The 19513-nt window shown below is 40.4% G+C and overlaps 1 protein-coding gene across 1 annotated transcript; it reads right to left on the bottom strand.

The window, feature by feature from the left end:
- Positions 1–601: 601 nt before the first annotated feature.
- Positions 602–19247, bottom strand: nrgna (neurogranin (protein kinase C substrate, RC3) a). The gene is made up of 3 exons (XM_077206264.1): positions 19115–19247; positions 14252–14398; positions 602–2252 (listed from the first exon to the last, which is right to left on the bottom strand). The coding sequence occupies exons 1-3, from the start codon at positions 19127–19129 to the stop codon at positions 2232–2234; spliced, it is 183 nt and encodes a 60-aa protein (XP_077062379.1). The 5' UTR covers positions 19130–19247; the 3' UTR covers positions 602–2231.
- Between the last annotated feature and the right edge of the window lie 266 nt (positions 19248–19513).

Raw genomic sequence — 19513 nt, 5'->3', positions numbered from 1 at the left:
AAGTTTGCAGTTTCTGTCAAGTTTAAGCTTACAACCAGGTTTAGATGCTTCTGCGTCAGTGTAATTCACTTATCATTTCCCTCTAATTATGGGATAACTTAAGGGTAGGGTTTTCGGACTGGAATTTTTGAATGTTCAAAATAAGTTGATCCAGGAATATGAATTACTTGGCAAAATAACTTATATTATTTTAAAATCTTTTAAAGATGGCACATTTCAAATGGTGTACTTCTGTGGTTTCCAAACACCTGCCATTGAAATGAATGGGAATGACAACAGAGCTTTCTACAGGTATTATAGAACTCCTTGTTTAAAACATTGAGCAATAAGGTCAAGAATGCTTTCCAGTGGCATTTACATTACCTTTATCTGTATGCATCTGGGGGATGCATTTATCCAAAGTGACTTACAGCGCATCTGTGCCATACATTTTATCTGTATGTGACCTTGGCATCGCTAATGCCATGCGCTACTAGTTGCGCTACAAGAACACGAGGTAAAAATTATGTATTTTACCAACAGATGATGTGATACAAATAGACAGGTACAGAAAAACAAATGCACCAAAAAGATTTGCACAGGCAGGGACACGCAAGGAGTGCTTTTGAGTAAATCTATTTTTAATGAGCATTTGTGCTATTTGAAGGCTACAGTCTCACTGTTTGAAAGATTGATTAAGCTGTGAGAATACTTCACTGAATTATCTGGCTCTGACACAAGCTGTCTGGAAATACAAACAATATTCTCTGTCTATTGCACAGCTTGCATATTTGTGATGTAAACCACATCTCTTGATTAATTAAAAACATATTTTAATTAATCAGTTATTTTCCATCAGCGGCAAATTAACATTTTTGGACCCATTAAGAGTCTTTAATTACTATCCTGACATTTAAATGAATAATTTGATACAATGCATTTATTGTGAACATTTTTTACATTGTACATACATTTAAAAATTCAAACGCAATAAGCAGAGAAAAAGAGCTAAATTGAGAGGCTGCTTTATGTGAGCGCAATTAAATGAGGCGCACAAAATCTGTGGGAATGAGTAAAATTATGCGTAATACATGCAATCCCATGATAAAATTGAAGCCCTGTAACACCAACAATATTCATCCAGAGGAAATTAAACGAGTGAGTGAGAGGAGGCGGGTTTGTGAGTCAATCGCTGTTGGAGAGATGAGAGAGAAGCGAAGCTGGTATCGTGTATATTCTGGGGAAAATTAGTATTGGAAGCGATTCAGATATTTCAGTATCGATATGCGTGCAAATTTTTTTTTTTTACAACACTACATTGCACTTAGTTTATTATTTCAGATTCCTTTTTAAAAGACTACAATTATACGATGAATGTATTATATATAAAATTTGACCCACCAAAGTGGCTAGTAGGAGGGATTGCGTTACACACCACTGATGAAATCCACCCGCATTTGGCGGGTTGGCGGGTGTTAATGTCAAGCCCTGCCTGCATGTAATTACAGCTGTAATTAATTTCTGTAATTACATGTATAATTACATTGTTGACACTTCCCTTACCACTTAACCCACCCTTAAACCTACACACACCATGACACCTGTCCCTAACCTTACCAGTACCCCACCACCACAATAGCAGCAAAAGTGTTTTGCAATACAAAATGAGCACAATAAGTACATTGCACCATACAATTTTTTTTTTTAAATAAAGACACCTAATATAAATTGGTACCACATTTTTATCACCCTCAAAACAGACATGCCAATAATAAGGCATCTAGTGAACACAGAAAGCCAGTATGTGGAACTTAATTTGCTTTATTAAACAGGCATAAACAAAATCTGTGCTAGAAAAAAAAAGACGTTTAGTAAATGCAAATACTTGTATATTGTAAGACTCAGTACAGCCAAAGAAGTAAAGCACAACCTCAAACAAATTTTGCCTTGCTTGAAGCAACAAGAAAACTCTTCAGATTTGAAAGCTGACAGACCACAGACAAATTTCTATCTTAAAATGAATTGAATTTATAATGTCATGCTGTGAAACTGTTTCAAGTCAGAAACAGCCACTCAAATGCTAAAGGGAAAAGAGGAACGTGTGAAAGAGTCTGCTAGTCAGGTGGCAAAATCTGCATGTAGTTTGGACGTTGATGCTTTCATATCATTAACTGAAGGGTTCTTTTTAAACAAAAGAGCTCTGGTTATTGCAGTGATGTGCTATCGGGCGGTGGTGATGGTGCTCCTCTTAGCTACTTCTGCTCTCGTTGTTTCTGAAATAGAATACAAATTGTTATTGTTGTGCACAAAACTCCTGAAAGATAGTTATGAAATACTGACATATAGAAATGACTGTATTGTGTTCCTGTGCATAAAACAGACTTGCTAAAAATTCAAACCCAAAAATGACAAAATCGTTTAATTTTAATATTTTTCAAAATCATTTCATAAAAGTCTAACTCTGCAGCAATAGCTGTCTTTTTTATGTAAAACATATGGGGCATTACCATACGTAGGCAATACAACTGAGAAGGGTACTTACATGACATTAAAGGGGTACCATCTGTATTATTGCTTAGCAACAAGCAATTAAGGCATTATTGCTAGGATACCATTTTAACCATACTGATGTCTGCTGGGGAAATACTGATACCAGACAGAAACAATAGTGTACAGATTATGATAACAATAGTTCCAAAGAACCTTTAATGGTTATTGTTCTTTCAATAAATTATGGATTAAGATAATTTAAGACTGATCGGGATTTTGATCTGCCTTAATTTCCCAGTAGTGACAAAATCACATATACATTCAACATTCAATGGATTTATAAATTACACTAACAAGTTAAAATTAAACTTGTTGTAGGGCTTGTTCTGTTTCTAAGTAAGATATTTAATCAGTGGTGCAAATAGTATTTCTACACATAACAAGGTTTACGGACCACACATAAAATATGTATTGAGATAAACATGTTCATGTTATGGAAGCTTGTTTCCACCACAGAATAAAACATTTTAAGTTTATATCTCACAATTCTGACTTTTAAAGGAGATAAACTCCTAATTGTGAGTTATAAAGTCAGATTTGCAAGATATGAACTCGCAATTGTGAGTTATAAAGTCAGAATTGTAGGATAAAAACTCACAATTGCGAGTTACAAAGCCAGAATCGCAAGATATGAAGTTGCAATTGTGAGTGATTAAGCCAGATTTGCAAGATATAAAATTGAATTATAAATTCAGAACTGCATGATATAAAGTTGCAATTGCGAGTTATAAAGTCAGAATTGCGTGATATAAACTCGCAATTGTGAGTTATTTTCATGCCTCCGTCTGGTTCTGCACCTCCAACGCGGTCCCATTCACCAGAATTCTATAGACTATCACCTGTCCCTCATCACCACGTCAATTATGGACCGTATATATACTCATCCCCTATCCATTATCACTGTCTTGTCTCGTTAGAGTTTGACCTACATGCTCAGTGTGCTTTCTTCTTCATCTCCTAAGGTAGTTTTGGTAATGGTATTTGTGTTTTGTTATTGTGGACTGAGCTATTACAGCGTTCTACTTACCCTACGTCATCATTTGTATTTGCTCAGACTGAAATAAGGGCGCATTCACCGCAACTTCCCCTGTCCTCTTGTTCCTCACCTTCGTGCCCAGCTAGCGGGATGTGATGATTCCATGGGACTGGAGAGGTTTATCCTGCATTCAATCCGTGTCGCCACCTGTCTAAGCAAACTGTACCTGGGATAATTCTTCCATCTTTCAAGAATTTACTCAAGTTCATTCGTCAATGGCCCCAAAAGAACCTACGCAAATTGATTATTCACACTTACCTGCCTCAGAATGACAATGTCGTCTTCGGTCACAGCTCTGTTTGTACTGAGCTTCCTCCCCTGCACCAGCTCGTTTAGTGTCCAGTCCATCCGCCTTGAGAGTTCTGTTCATCAAACAGTCTCAGTAAGTTCTCCCCTGCATATGCCAGTGACTGTCACTGCTTCCAATTTCTCTTATCTTGAGCTCAGTGAGATTACACTTCTGACCCATCACACTGAATACACCATTTGCCCTGGGCAGAGGACAAATCACCCATCAGTCATCACTGTTAATCGTGCTGCAAGATTAATCATATCGCAATCACAATCTCAATGTCAAGTCTATGCGATTATATGACGCAAAATGCTGCGATTTTATATGAAATAGCCTAAACAAATAAGGGCTACTTACGCAATTAACGCAGCATCTGTTAAGTTTTTGTCATCATTTGGCTAGTGTTACATGATCCCGCTCTTTTTCATGCAAATGCTTTTAAACCATTAATGCACGATGTAGTCAATCTTAGTGTGTGTGGGTGAAGGAAGAAGACAGGGTCGGCGTATTTGGGACACCGCACTTTATTCAGGAAAATAAAAGCACAAAAGAAAGGTGCGCTTGTGCGCCTTCACCGTAGTAAACCACTACAGCACATGTATAAGAAACACTCTGCCCGCTGTACCAGCTCTCGCTGTATGTCTCCAGCTCTCATGCTCAGTCAAACGACAACACTTCCCATTTCATAAATAACTCGGTCCATTCAGTCCAAAACTCTTTCCACTCCTGCCGGTATCTGCTGCGGGTCGCGTGTGAGTCCCAAGCCGCTCACTCATTCCTGGCAGCTTATATGCGGTCTCCACGCCAATAACTGCAAACAGACACAGGTGTTCATCATCTGCACTTGACCTACTTACTCACCGCACAGCTCGCTGACTCGTCTCTCGCTACAGACTCTCGCGAGACCACGCCCCCCTCGCCACATACCCCCACCGCCCGACTCAGGCCGGGGAGCCGTCCGGCCTGCAGCCTCCCCCCCCCCACTCCTCCTGGAGAGGAAGTCGGCTACAGCCATCTGTGCACCCGGCCTTTGGACCACCTGGAATTTAAAAGGCTGTAAAGCAAGATACCATCGGGTGATCCGCGCGTTGGTGTCCTTCATGCGGTGGAGCCACTACATGGGAGCGTGGTCCGAACAGAGGGTGAACTCCCGCCCCAGGAGGTAGTAGCGGAGGGTGAGTACAGCCCACCTGATGGCTAAACATTCTTTCTCAATGGTGCTGTACATCGTCTCTCTCTTAGAGAGCTTTCGACTGATGTACAGCACCGGCCGCTCTTCACCCTCCACCTCCTGGGACAGGATTGCGCCCAGCCCCCTGTCCGATGCGTCCGTCTGTAGGATGAAAGGGAGAGAGAAGTCAGGAGCATGTAAAAGCGGCCCGCCACACAGAGCAGCCTTTATCTGGGTGAAAACCTGCTGAACTGCTCTGTCCACTGGACCGTATCTGGTGCCTCCTTTTTAGTTAGATCAGTCAGCGGGCTAGCGAGGTCCGAATAATTAGGCACAAACCTTCTGTAATAACCCGCTAGCCCCAGGAACTGTCTAACCTCCTTTTTGGTCTTAGGTCTCGGACACGTCGCAACCGCTGCCGTCTTATCAATTTGGGGACGCACTTGTCCGTGGCCCAAGTGGAAGCCCAGATATCTTACTTCCACACGCCCAATCGCACACTTCTTCGGGTTGGCCGTGAGCCCAGCCCTTCTCAGCGTCTTCAGGACAGCACGCAAACACTTCGCATATGCATATGACGCTGCCAATTGTTACTGTAGATGATAATATCATCCAAGTAGGCAGCGGCATATGCAGCATGCGGCCGGAGAATTTTGTCCATCAGATGCTGAAAAGTCGCAGGAGCCCCGAACAAGCCGAAAGGAAGGGTGACAAATTGGTGTAATCCAAACCACGTTGTGAAAGCTGACTTTTCTTTGGACATGGGAGACAAGGGGATCTGCCAATAACCCTTTGTTAAGTCCAGTGTCAAATAAAAACGAGCAGTACCAAGCCGATCAAGCAATTCGTCAACCCTCGGCATTGGATAAGCATCAAACTTAGACACTGCGTTCACCTTTCTATAGTCCACACAGAAACGGTTAGGGTTAGAAACTTAGGAACTAAAACTATCGGGCTCGCCCAGTCACTGCTGGACTCTTCTATTACCCCCATATCCAGCATAGCCTCTAATTCGTCCTGAACTACCTTTTTTTTTGTTCAGGTAAACGATACGGGCGGCAGCGCACCGCCACACCCGGTTCCGTCTCAATGTGGTGCTGACTGAGGTCCGTTCGACCAGGCAGGGGAGAGAACACATCAGCAAACTCAGCTTGTAAATTTTTAATGTCTGTGAGCTGGGAGGGTGAGTGGTGATCTCCACCAGGAGCCAGCGCGAAAGATTGAGGTTTTGTGCTCGCTTCTGGCCTGAGATCCTCCTCTCCGCTCACTACCGTCGCCAGCATCACTGACTCTGCCTCAACCCACTTTTTGAGGAGGTTGAGGTGATAAATTTGATGTGCTCCGCTCCTATCTGTTCGAACTTCTACATAATTGAGATTGTTGACCCGCCGTGTGACCTCAAAAGGTCCTTGCCACTTTGCGAGTAATTTAGAGCTGGAAGTAGGGAGTAATACAAGCACTTTATCTCCCGGTGTAAATTGACGAAGTCTAGCCCCCCTGTTATACAGCTGACTCTGTCTGTCCTGGGCCTGTAACAAATTCTCCATTGATAGCCGCCCCAACGTGTGGAGTTTTGTTCTCAGGTCCAAGACATACTGAATTTCGTTTTTACTTGCGGTCGGTCCGTCCTCCCAAGTTTCTCTAAGAACGTCTAACACCCCACGGGGCTGACGCCCATAGAGAAGCTCGAAGGGGGAAAACCCCGTGGAGGCTTGGGGGACCTCGCGTACAGCGAACAAGAGGGGTTCTAGCCACTTATCCCAATTTTTGGCGTCTTTGTGAACGAAATTCCGAATCATGGACTTCAAAGTGCGATTAAACCCTTCCACTAAGCCGTCTGTCTGGGGGTGGTAGACGCTAGTGCGAATCGATTTAATGCCCAATAATTCATTAAGTTCGCGAGTAATTCGTGACATAAACGCCGTGCCCTGATCGGTGAGAATCTCTTTAGAGATTCCCACCCGGGAGATTAACGAGAAGAGCGCGCTCGCAACATTTTTGGCAGAAATGTTACGAAGCGGGACTGCTTCAGTGTACAGCGTTGCGTAATCCACCAGGACTAGCGCAAAGCGATGCCCACGTGCTGACCGTTCTAATGGCCCGATGAGGTCCATACCAATTATACGCCGCCCCAGTGGCGGGAAGCGGGTCAAGGGATTGGTGAGGAGAGCGCAAGGCTGCAGGAACCGGGGCGAAGTGGTCGAACGTCGCCGTCCCCCTGGGTGGGGCCCTGGATGCTGGGACAGGTTCCGCCGGAGCCCCCGTTCTCCACCTCGGCGCCGGCCGGGGCATCAGCCCCCCACGAGACCTGGGAAGGGGAACAGGTTTGGGGGAAGAAGGGGACGAGAGAGAGAGACAGATGGGAGGGGCTCGCCGACCCCTGGGCACGCCACCATGTGATCCTCCGCCAGGTGGATGGCCTGGTCCAACGACGTCGGGCGGTGGCACTGGACCCACTGCGCGGTCTTCTTGGGCAGTTTGGCGATGAACTGTTCCAGTACCACCTTGCTGATAACATCCTCGACGTCGCCTCCGTCGGCAATCAGCCATCTGCGGCAGGAGTCCCGGAGCTGCTGCGCCATGACGAAGGGCCAGCCGGACTCGTCCAGGCTCAGGGACCTGAACCGCTGCCGATGCTGTTCCAGGGTCCGGCCGACCCGCTGCAGAATGGCGCGCCTCAGATCTTCATAGACCAGGAGATTCTGGAGTGGCAGTTGGTGGGCGGCTATCTGCGACTCTCCTGATAGTAAAGGGATGAGCCGCATGGGCCAGTCCGCTCGGGGCCATCCCCGGGCCTCGGCCGACCTGTCAAAAAGGTCCAGGAATGCCTCCGGATCATCCTGGGGCCCCATTTTATTGAGAGGCAGGGGCGGGGCCGAGGCCGTAGCTGGATCGGGAACGCCCGAATCTCCCGGTCGAGCCAGCTCCGGAACAGCTCGCGGTCTTCTTGCTGGCCTTGGATAAGCAGCTGGAACCGCTGATCTTGCTCCTACTTTATGGCCAGCAGGGCGTGGTGTTGTTCCCTGAGAAGAGCCGCGAGCGTTTGGATGTGATCCGCAAATGGCGTTCCTGGCGGGTTCTGCATGGCGGCGGCAGTCTTCTCCTCCCCGGGTTTCGGAACCAGTGTAGTCAATCTTAGTGTGTGTGGGTGAAGGAAGAAGAAGACAGAGTCGGCGAATTTGGGACTCGCACTTTATTCAGGAAAATAAAAGAACAAAAGAAAGGTGCGCTCGTGCGCCTTCACCATAGTAAACCACTATAGCACATGTATAAGAAACACTCTGCCCGCTGTACCAGCTCTCGCTGTATGTCTCCAGCTCTCAAGGTTCAGTCAAACGACCACTCTTCCCGTTTCATAAATAACTCAGTCCATTCAGTCCAAAACTCTTTCCACTCCTGCTGGTATCTGCTGCGGGTCGTGTGCGAGTCCCAAGCCACTCTCTCCCCGCTCACTCATTCCTGACAGCTTATATGCGGTCTCCACGCCAATCACTGCAATCAGACACAGGTGTTCATCATCTGCACTTGACCTACTTACTCACCGCACAGCTCGCGGACTCGTCTCTCGCTACAGACTTCGCGAGACCACGCCCCCCTCGCCACACACGACAAGACAAAAAACAGCGCGCTGCCTGTGAATGTCCTGACTGTGACTCACAGAAAGAAGCGCAACAGTATCATTCGTGCGCACAAGACAGCACGCCAGAATACAGTTCTCCTTCACGCTTGAACGAACAATAACAGACACAATTATGCCAAAATGTCTTTTTGTCGAGTATCTTCATAACATAAGAGCAGTCTTATGATGAACATAAAGAGTTGTGACTCGTGAGAGAATGAGGCGCGTTTGAGCGCGTCACTTCTCTGTCAGCAGCAGCTGGTCTTAAAGGGACAGAACACAGTAGCCAATAATTATCTCTGTCGTTAAAGTTAATCAAAGAACAAAGGGAACAGAGAAAACACTCACTGCTCTTGACTAAAGAACTTTTGTAACTTTAATAAGGATTAGTCTATATTTAATTTAAAAATTATGCAGCACAGACTGTTTGATAACTTTATTCAATTTCTGTATATGCCCTACATGTTAGACAGGAAGTCGTTAATATTTTTAAAAAGTTTTGTTTAAAAAAAAAAATTATCCAGACATCAATGGCTTATTTATTATTATAGGTTTAATCAATCATATAGTTGTTTTTGCTAGTTTGAGTTGAGAAATAAACATTTCAGCATTATCATTAATCTGTGTGTGCATTTTCCTTGAGAATCAAGCAAGTTGACTCATGAAACCACTTGTTTATTATATTGCAATTGCATATTGCAATTTCGCAATATTGACCTCAATAATCGCAATATGACATTTTCCCCAAATCGTGCAGTCCTAGTTACCACCATTAGAACTGCATGTAGGGGCTAGCCACAAGGAAACCATCATTTTCTTTGTACTCCCATCCTCCACCGTATCCATCATACTAGGCAAAACATGGTTAATTCAGCATTCTCCTCAACTTTCCTTGAAAAGCTACTCCCCAGTCTGCACCCTGTATCTCCTTCAGTTTGTACCACCACTGTTGAGAGTCCAGCCACACATTTTAACTTACAAATTCCTCTGGAACAGGGTTTTCAATCTTTAAATGCCACAGACCCCCAAATATGTGACCCCGCCTGTGAAACCCCCGCTAAAGTCGCAGAATCTAATTATGAGTTTAAAAACGTCAAATTAGTCATAGCCTAGCCGTAAAAATGACAAAAATAATTCAAGTGTGTTTATTGCTGTAAATGATAGATTATACCGAGGGTTTTGAGATGCAATACTCAAATTTTCATTTATAACATGACAAATACTGAAATTAATGATTTTATTGACACTACGTTATACTTTTGCACAAAAAACAAACAAACAAAAAAATGGACGTCGGCTTCCTACACATTGATTTCAATCGTATCTGGGTTCATTTCGGCGCAACAACACCTGCTGATTCTTATATCATTCGGCTCAGGAAATTATTTTCTACCATTAGAAAGAGTAAACAGACCTTAATATGAATCCGCACGTGCGGAAATCAACTCAACACTAGTTAAAAAATGCGACTTATGCCGGGTTCAGATGTCTGTGGAGATTGTTTTGTGTCATCGCCAATATTTTAAGAATAGCTTATTTGTTTTGTAGCTCAATATTCTGCCAATAATAATAATCTTATTTAAAGGACATTTTAGGCCTGCTACATGTCAATATAATTCGTTTGCTGGATGGTGATGCGTCGTGTTGATGAACTGATTTTTTTATTTAAAATGCTTTATTATCCACTTTAAATGTGGAATCAGGCCCCTCACCCCAGGCCACCCCATTCTTGCATGTTACGACATCATGTTTTTAGGTCTCTTGCTTTGAATTGAAAAATGTATCCTTGCATTTTCAGGCAGTGACCAACATGATGATGAGGACGAGCCAGTTTTGGTGATTGAACCCCAAGCTATGTCTGGCGAATCTGAAGAGGGAACACCAACAAGAAGAATTTGCTTCTAATGCTGGTCCAGATGTGAAACTGAAAATAGGTTTCTCTTGCAACTGCAAGTATTACAATGGGGAAAAGTGTTCTTCTTTTTTCAAGGAGGGAGAGTTGCTGTCACTGAGGATGAGTCATTTGGAGAAGGACAATACTCTGTTTGAAATGGTAGTTTTATTTCCTATTTATGAAAATTTCCTATTATCACTCTAAAGCTGCTTTGAAACTATCTATATATTGTTAAAAGCGCTGTATAAATGAAGGTGACTTGACTTGACTTTTTAATGCCAAAATGAAATACTTTTGTGAAAAGAATCCATGAGATTATCAAATATTTTGCATCTAGACAATTTTAGAATGTGTACAAAGTTTGAGACTGACCTGTTAAATGTATAGGTCACCCACATTTTTTTAAATCGTACTCGCCCTCATGTTATTCCAAACCTGTATAAGTTTCTTTCTTCTGTTTATTACAAAACAAGATATTTTAAAGAGTGTTGGTAACCAGACAGTTGGCGGCATCCATTGACTTACATATTTTTTTTTTTAAAGTCAATGGGTGCCGTGAACTGTCTGGTTTCCAACATTCTTTAAAATATCTTATTTTGTGTTTAGCAGAAGAAAGAAACTCATACAGCTTTGGAACAACATGAGGGTGACTAAATTATGACAGAATTGTAATTTTTGGGTGAACTATCCCTTAAATGATTATTTTTTACTCCAGATTTACTCAATGTTACACAGTGGCCCAGTAAGAGAATGGGATTTTCTACCGAAATGTTATATGTTAATTAATTGATATATTATTGATTTTTTTTTCACTGATATTTCATTTTACTAATAAATTTATACAAATCATTACACTGAATTGACTTGGTAATTGTTGCTACAATCAAACACTTGTGGTACCCCATTCGTTTCAATGTTTTTATGCTTTTAGCTTTTTGGACATGCGCATCATAATAAATAGGCCTGTTTTACAAAACTTTAAGAATTTTCCCATAAATGTGTCATATATCACTGAAAATGGGAGGATATCAGCTCTAATGTGGTACATGGCATATATGCAGGATCATTTTTGATCAAATATGTTGCAGTTTTAAAAATAAGCTTGTTTTTAAATTGGAATTTCTCAAAAACACGATTTTCTGAGCCTGAAATTCCGCAAATCTTTGACATAGCCTTACTCAGTCAATATTAAAGATATCAAGGTTATATTTTCACAGAATGTTAGTTACATTATGTAAGATGATTTTATGAAGAAAACAGTGAATCACAAGAAAAAATGACTTTAGCTGGGTTTTCACAGGCAGGGTCACATATGATCATTGCTGTGTGTGGGACCCCTATCCTAAAATTTATAAGGATTCTGTATTATAAACACCCAATTTATACACAGAAAAATGTATATTATAAATCTAAAATTTGTTTCACTTACATTATTATATATTTTGTATTACTCACTGTAGTAATTTATTGTTACGTATTATTATTTTTGTTTATTTATTTAATTTTAATCAAATATTTATTTATATTAATTAAAAAAATGTGATCTAATTAAATTTATTTAATAGATTAATAACAAACTAATAATTTTTGCCCAGGTTCACATTTACACAAAACAATCACATTTATTTAAATCTAATTTATTGCCTTTTTAATTTATTTTAATCTTATTATTTTTTTTTTTTACAAGTTTTCTCTAGACTTTGTCCACGGACCCCCTGTCACCCCCTTGCGCCCCCCAGTTAGAAAACCCCTGCTCTGGAATACCAAGATTTTCACTCTCTCTACTCTTATCAAGGGGCGTCTACACTTACCACCTCCCTGCCAGTGGGCTTGCGCCATTGAACGCTGGGCGCTAAACCTCCTCATGGATGTATCTATCCCCTCTCTAAGCCTGAACAAAAGGCCATAGAAGAGTATGTTGAGGAGGCTCTCAGCCAGGGATACATTCGCCTGTCCACTTCTCCGGCAGCCAAAATTTTTCTTTATGGCCAAATGATCGGGGTTTACATCCACCTATTGATTACCGAGCGCTTAACGACATCACGGTAAAGTACCGCTATCCCCTTCCTCTGGTTCCTGCTGCCCTTAAGATGTTGTGGGAAGCAGTCTGGTTCACCAAACTTGATCTTCGTAGTGCCTACAATCTTATTCGCATCCGCAAGGGTGACAAATGGAAAACAGCGATCATAACGTCATCAGGGCACTATGAATATTGGATGATGCCATATGGCCTGGTTAAGCCCAAAAGTTTGAACTGGACAGAAGAGGTCACCCAAGCTTTCGAGTCAATCAAATTGGCCTTCACTTCAGCCCCCATCTTTCAACATCCTGATCAGAAAATCCCGTTTGTAGTAAGTGCAGTGTTATCTCAGTGGAATAAAGCCTCCTCTAATCTCCAATGTGCCTTCTTTTCCAGGAAGCTGTCACCGGCCAAGAGATATTATGACATAGGGAATAAGAGGGTCCCATCATCCATTTACTGTGACCACAGACCATAAAAACCTGGAATACCTGAGAACTGCAAGACTTCGACTTACCTTCGTCATCATTTGTACTCCTGTGTATTTTAGACTGAAATAAGGGCGCATTCACCGCAACTTCCCCTATCGTCTTGTTCCTCGTCTGAAAGTTATATAGTCAGAATTGGGAGATATAAAGTTGCAATTGTGAGTTATAAAGTCTGTCTTTCTCCAAATTGTGAGTTTATATCTCACAATTCTGACTTTTTTTAAGACTTAATTTCACATAATTCTGACTTTATAACTTGCAATTGGGACTTAATATCACGCAATTCTGTCTTTCTTTTGCAATTGTGACTATACCTCACAGTTGCGAGTTTATATCACGCAATTCTGAGAAATAAAAGTCAAAATTGTTATATAAAAAGTCGCAATTACCTTTTTTATTTTTTATTCTGTGGCTGAAACAAGTTTTAATTTCATGTGGTAACAATGTTATAAATGGAAAAATTGATGATGGGCCATTGAGATATTAAAAATTAATGTGTATCCAAGGTGGTAATGTGGCTATAATGCAAAGTAGACCAATCATAAAGATACATAGAAAGATTAGTAGTGATTTAAGAATATTTTATTATGTGTAATTTACAGATGTAACTGTCACGGTATGCGGATATGAACCCAAACGCAGACAGTAATAAATAAAACACGGATTTATTAAACAGACAAAAAACAAAGACCCACGAGGGGGCAAATGAACGTTGACAAGACTAGACTAATAAACTTAACAATAACATGAGACTAGAACTAACAGATAGGATAAAAACTCTGATCACGGGAATACACAGCTCACAGAACAGGATGACAAAGATACAAAACGAACAAGCACCAAGTAATAAACACAAGGACCTTAAATAAGGGACATCATCACCAGGACACACGTGACACCAATGAACAATCAAGACAAACGAGGAGAACAAGGGGACGTGGTAAACAACACAACGCAAACACATAGCCCAAAACACAGGCCATGTGTTTGCACACACAACATAAGAACAAATCCTGACAGTAACCAGGCACTGTATCTAATCTGTAATTTAAAGTAATTTATATAATATGTAAAATATTTAATTTAATAAATGAGTATTTAAGTGTGTATATAAGTGTGGTACTTTGTATAGTCTTTTTGTTGTGGTTTTAGTAAAGTCACCCTTGGCAAATGTATTTTGATGTACTGCCCATGCTGCTAACCTCTTCTCTAGGCTTGTCATCCTTCATTTTCTTCCTGGTCATGTGACCTCGAAAACCAGCTTGAATCTTAGCAGCAGCTTTGTTTGCAGCTGGGTCATCAAGGGGAATGTCCATGATGTCCTCATCTTGCGGCTGAGTGCATCCTTCCTGCAGTTCAGATAAAATACAGTCAGCCATTTTAGCTGACTACAGTACATGTCAGAAGAACAGTTACAGATCCTGTTCAAGATCTACACTAAAGTGTCAACAAACTTTCACACTTTGTAATACCCCATAAGACCAATCTGTATCAAGAACACCAAGTGTAAAATGACTGCAGATTGCAAATCAGTTATCTGAGTAATTTACAAAAGGAACCCAATAAGTTTCTGCAAAAACCTTAAAGACTTTCAGTGATTCTACATCAGCGGTCCCTCTATTAACCCCATTATAATGGAAAAGCTTTGAGGCAGCCTATAAATATATATTGAAGTTATATTAATCTTGAATACACAATAGGATATTCGGAAGGTGCTTAGAGGTTCTTCCAACCCGATCTCACAAGAAAATGTAGCTATTTTACGAGATGGTACTAATTGTATGAATTAGTACAATGTGATTTGAAACGTATGATTTTCAGAAAAAATTAACCATGGGTGTTCACCCCTAAACCTAACTGTCAGGTTAACTGTAAGCAGGTGAAATTTTATGAATTTATATATATATATATATATATATATATACACACACAGGTACTGTTCATATAATTAGAATAATATCAAAAAGTTGATTTATTTCAGTAATTCCTTTCAAAAAGTGAAGCTTGGATATTATATTCATTCATTAAACACAGACTGATATATTTCAAATGTTTATTTCATTTAATTGTGATGATTAAAACTGACAACTAATGAAAATCCCAAATTTAGTATCTCTGAAAATTAGAATATTACTTAAGACCAATACAAAAAAAGGATTTTTAGAAATGTTGGCCAACTGAAAAGTATGAACATGAAAAGTATGAGCATTTACAGCACTCAATACTTAGTTGGGGCTCCTTTTGCCTGAATTACTGCAGCACTGCGGTGTGGCATGGAGTCGATCAGTCTGTGGCACTGCTCAGGTGTTATGAGAGCCCAGTTTGCTCTGATAGTGGCCTTCAGCTCTTCTGCATTGTTGGATCTGGCATATCGCATCTTCCTCTTCACAATACCCCATAGATTTTCTATAGGTCAGGCGAGTTTGCTGGCCAATTAAGAACAGGGATACCATGGTCCTTAAACCAGGTACTGGTAGCTTTGGCACTGTGTGCAGGTGCCAAGTCCTGTTGGAAAATGAAATCTGCATCTCTATAAAGTTGGTCAGCAGCGAGAAGCATGAAGTGCTCTAAAACTTCCTGGTAGACGGCTGCGTTGACCTTGGACCTTGGAAAAACAATAGACCAACACCAGCAGATGACATGGCACCCCAAACCATCACTGACTGTGGAAACTTTACACTGGACTTCAAGCAACGTGGATTATGTGCCTCTGCTCTCTTCCTCCAGACTCTGGGACCTTGATTTCCAAAGGAAATGCAAAATTTACTTTCATCAGAGAACATAACTTTGGACCACTCAGCAGCAGTCCAGTCCTTTTTGTCTTTAGCCCAGGCGAGACGCTTCTGACGCTGTGTCTTGTTCAAGAGTGGCTTGACACAACGAATGCGACAGCTGAAACCCATGTCTTGCATCTGTGCGTGGTGGTTCTTGAAGCACTGACTTCAGCTGCAGTCCACTCTTTGTGAATCTCCCCCACATTTTTGAATGGGTTTTGTTTCACAATCCCCTCCAGGGAGCGGTTATCCCTATTGCTTCTACACTTTTTTCTACCACATCTTTTCCTTCCCTTCGCCTCTCTATTAATGTGCTTGGACACAGAGCTCTGTGAACAGCCAGCCTCTTTAGCAATGACCTTTTGTGTCTTGCCCTCTTTGTGCAAGATGTCAATGGTTGTCTTTTGGACAGCTGAGCAGTCTTCCCCATGATTGTGTAGCCTACAGAACTAGACTGAGAGACCATTGAAAGGCCTTTGCAGGTGTTTTGAGTTAATCAGCTGATTAGAGTGTGGCACCAGGTGTTTTCAATATTGAACTTTTACAAAATATTTCAATATATTTCAATATATCAATTTTCTGAGATACTGATTTTGGGGTTTTCATTAGTTGTCATTTATAATCATCAAAATTGAAAGGAATGAACACTTGCAATATATCAGTCTGTGTTTAATGAATGAATATAATATCCAAGTTTCACTTTTTAAATGGAATTACAGAAATAAATCAACTTTTTGATGATATTCTAATTATATGACCAGCACACACACACACACACACACACACACACACACACACACACACACACACACACACACACACACACACACACACACACACACACACACACACACACACACACACACACACACACACACCCACACACATATAAATATATATATATATATATATATATATATTGTATATATTAAGATCATTTAAGATTGATTAGGATTTCAATCTGCCTTAATTTCCCAGGAGTGACAAAATCACATATACATTCAGCCTTACTTTTTACTTTTGTTTTTACTTTTTTTCCACCAAAATGTAAAATAATATAAATTGCCATTATACAAATTGTGTTGATTCTTCTAAAGATTGTGGTGGAATGTGTATTTTTTCACTTTTCCAGTGTTGTTTGCCGGGGTGCCTAATGGTGAAGGGTTGTTACAGTCATGTCAAAACCTTAAGTCAGCATTCTGTTGCTCCCAAAGGAATTGTTTAATGGCACTTCTCACCAACCCAGTTTTTGGTGAACGTCCCATTAAACAATTCCTTTGGGAGCGACAGAGCACCAGCTTTAGGTTTTGATATTGGTAAATATGTTTTCATGCACCTGTATGGATGTTATTTATGGATGAGTGTGCTTATCCATCATATAATTGGCCTAATTTAAGAATATAATCTTTTGATATTACTGCTACATATTATTTAAAACAGAATCAGCAACTGTAAAATTAAACAAATAAAACTCATGTCTTCATGTGGAACATAAAATAAGTTAATTTGATATATCTTGTCCATATAATGGAAGTCACTGGTAATCAAAACAGTTCACTCAATCTTCACAATATCTCTGTAACTTCATATATGATGACATAATTTTCATTTTTGGGTGAACTATAGTTTTCATACTATTTAATTAAGTTTCTCTCTCTATAATCTTTTCTCTTTCTCTCAGAATCAAAATACTTAAAATACAAAGGTATAGGTCATTACGTTTAGTGGAATGCACTTTCTTTCTGTTTGATTTCTTTGATTCTCCTCATCCAGTCGGATACAAGCTGTCAGCGGTCCCTAGCGAGCCACAAGTTTCCGGCAGCTCGACTAATTTTCCCTGCCTACTAGGGGTGGATCCACCGTAAAGGGACTGAAGCTGAAAGCATTCAGAGCTTCACAGGCTAACAGTGTGAAGATCCAGGGTTAGATCCAGAGTGGGATGGAAGTCTGATACTCCTCTGAGATTTCAGCACTATTATGCAGGGATAAACAATAATCTATTATAAGTTATTATAATAATATTATAACTCCATATTATACAACAAACAAGGACCAAAGGGCTCTCCGTGGTCATTCCCCACAAAGCCCTTCATGTCTCAAAAAACAAACAAACAACAACAACAACTTTTTATCTACATGCTCTTAAATGTGCAACACAAAAGATGGGCATTAACTAGCTACATTTATCTGACTTCTAAAAATGTTCCTCGTAACAGAGCTTTCTCAAGCATGATGGGCGCTGATCCTGAGACCAATCGTCAATCAAGGAACATCTTGTGTGAACTTTACTTGTGAGTGCCATCAGTTTGGAACATGCAAATGACCATCTGTCTCATCCATCACAGCGACATCTTCCAAATTATACACAGATAATTGCTGTTTCTAGAAAGTTCTAGACGCTCCTACAAACACACAACTCCAAGCCCACGCAATAGATGACTTGTGTAACAAAGACGGCTTGTACTCCTGCTGTACATGGTGATAAAACAAACGGGATGGAACAATCTGACCAAATTTACATTAACCAGCTTTCAGTCTCTATCTTATTTTATCACTTTAATCAATATGTAATGTTGAAATAGTAGAACTGTGTTCTGTGAGCTTGTAAAAATGAAGTGCTCTATCTTTAGACAGACCAGCAGACACAAGACAGCCTTTATGCACAAGACAAGATGTCAAACCAATGACCCTTCTCGCCACAAACAACTGCATACACAGCACATATCCTTAACACATTTCAGTCCTTTCATACAGTGAATAGCCTGATAAGTGTCATTCTCTGTACTGTGAATATATGAACAGATTTAAAACAAAAACATGACCAGTCATCAATGTTGCCTTAAACTTTAAACTTTAAACTAATCCTCAGATATTCATAGGCTATTAGTGGTGCTTCCTCTGCCAGGACATTGGTACCATTGAAACATTTTTAAAATACTCCTACCCACCTACAGCAGGTTCTCTGTTAAATCCTGCTGTTGTCAATAGTCACTTAGATAATGGTTGGTTTTAATGGTTGTAATCATAATGCAGATTTTTTTTATTAATTTTCTAATGTAATATTTTAAAGTAATTGGAGTCAAGGAAATCCTAAAACATACAGTAAATCCTAAAATGTTAACTCAACCAAGTTGGTATATAGTTCATGCTGGATTATGTATCAACTCACGACATTTACAGATCAATTTTACCTTATCTGTGGAGAAATCATAAATGTTGAAAATGTCTTAAAAATGCACAATTCATAAGTTTTTTTTAAGCTGTACAAACATAAACACGGACTCCACTTACGTTTCGACAGTCCATTGCGATTTGAGATGACAGGTTTGAGTAGTTTGAGATTTGTTGTCCAGTTAAATAATGATTGAAGAATATATCGGTAAAGATGTGGTCTCTCTCTCTATCAGTGTGTTGAGCTCTCTGTATGTGCACTGACTGTCTGTAGATGATGATCAGCTGAATGGACCAATCAGAACGCGTGATATATTCCCCATCACACCCAACCATTTATCGCCTTTCTTCATCTGGGCTTTAGTGCCGATTGTTATAGATTAAATATTTCTTTAAAAACATCGAAATCAAGTTTATAGAATGTTGCCACTTTCTATTGTAGCCTACGTTTTGTATATATATATATAAATGTGGAAATGAAATATAGCCTATACACACACACATATATATATTACGTAG

Source organism: Siphateles boraxobius, unplaced genomic scaffold (assembly GCF_051911475.1).
Source record: "Siphateles boraxobius isolate OS27281-9 unplaced genomic scaffold, OSU_SipBor_1 56, whole genome shotgun sequence".
NCBI lineage: Eukaryota > Metazoa > Chordata > Actinopteri > Cypriniformes > Leuciscidae > Siphateles > Siphateles boraxobius.
The sequence above is the reverse complement of the archived record's forward strand: the minus strand, read 5'-3'. Positions and strand labels throughout refer to the sequence as shown.

Bases quoted from the DNA above. Each gene is read 5' to 3' on its own strand.
- nrgna (XM_077206264.1), bottom strand. The intron at 2,253-14,251 runs GTTAGCAGCATG...ATTCTATTTCAG, and splicing joins ATGACAAGCCTAGAGAAGAG to AAACAACGAGAGCAGAAGTA.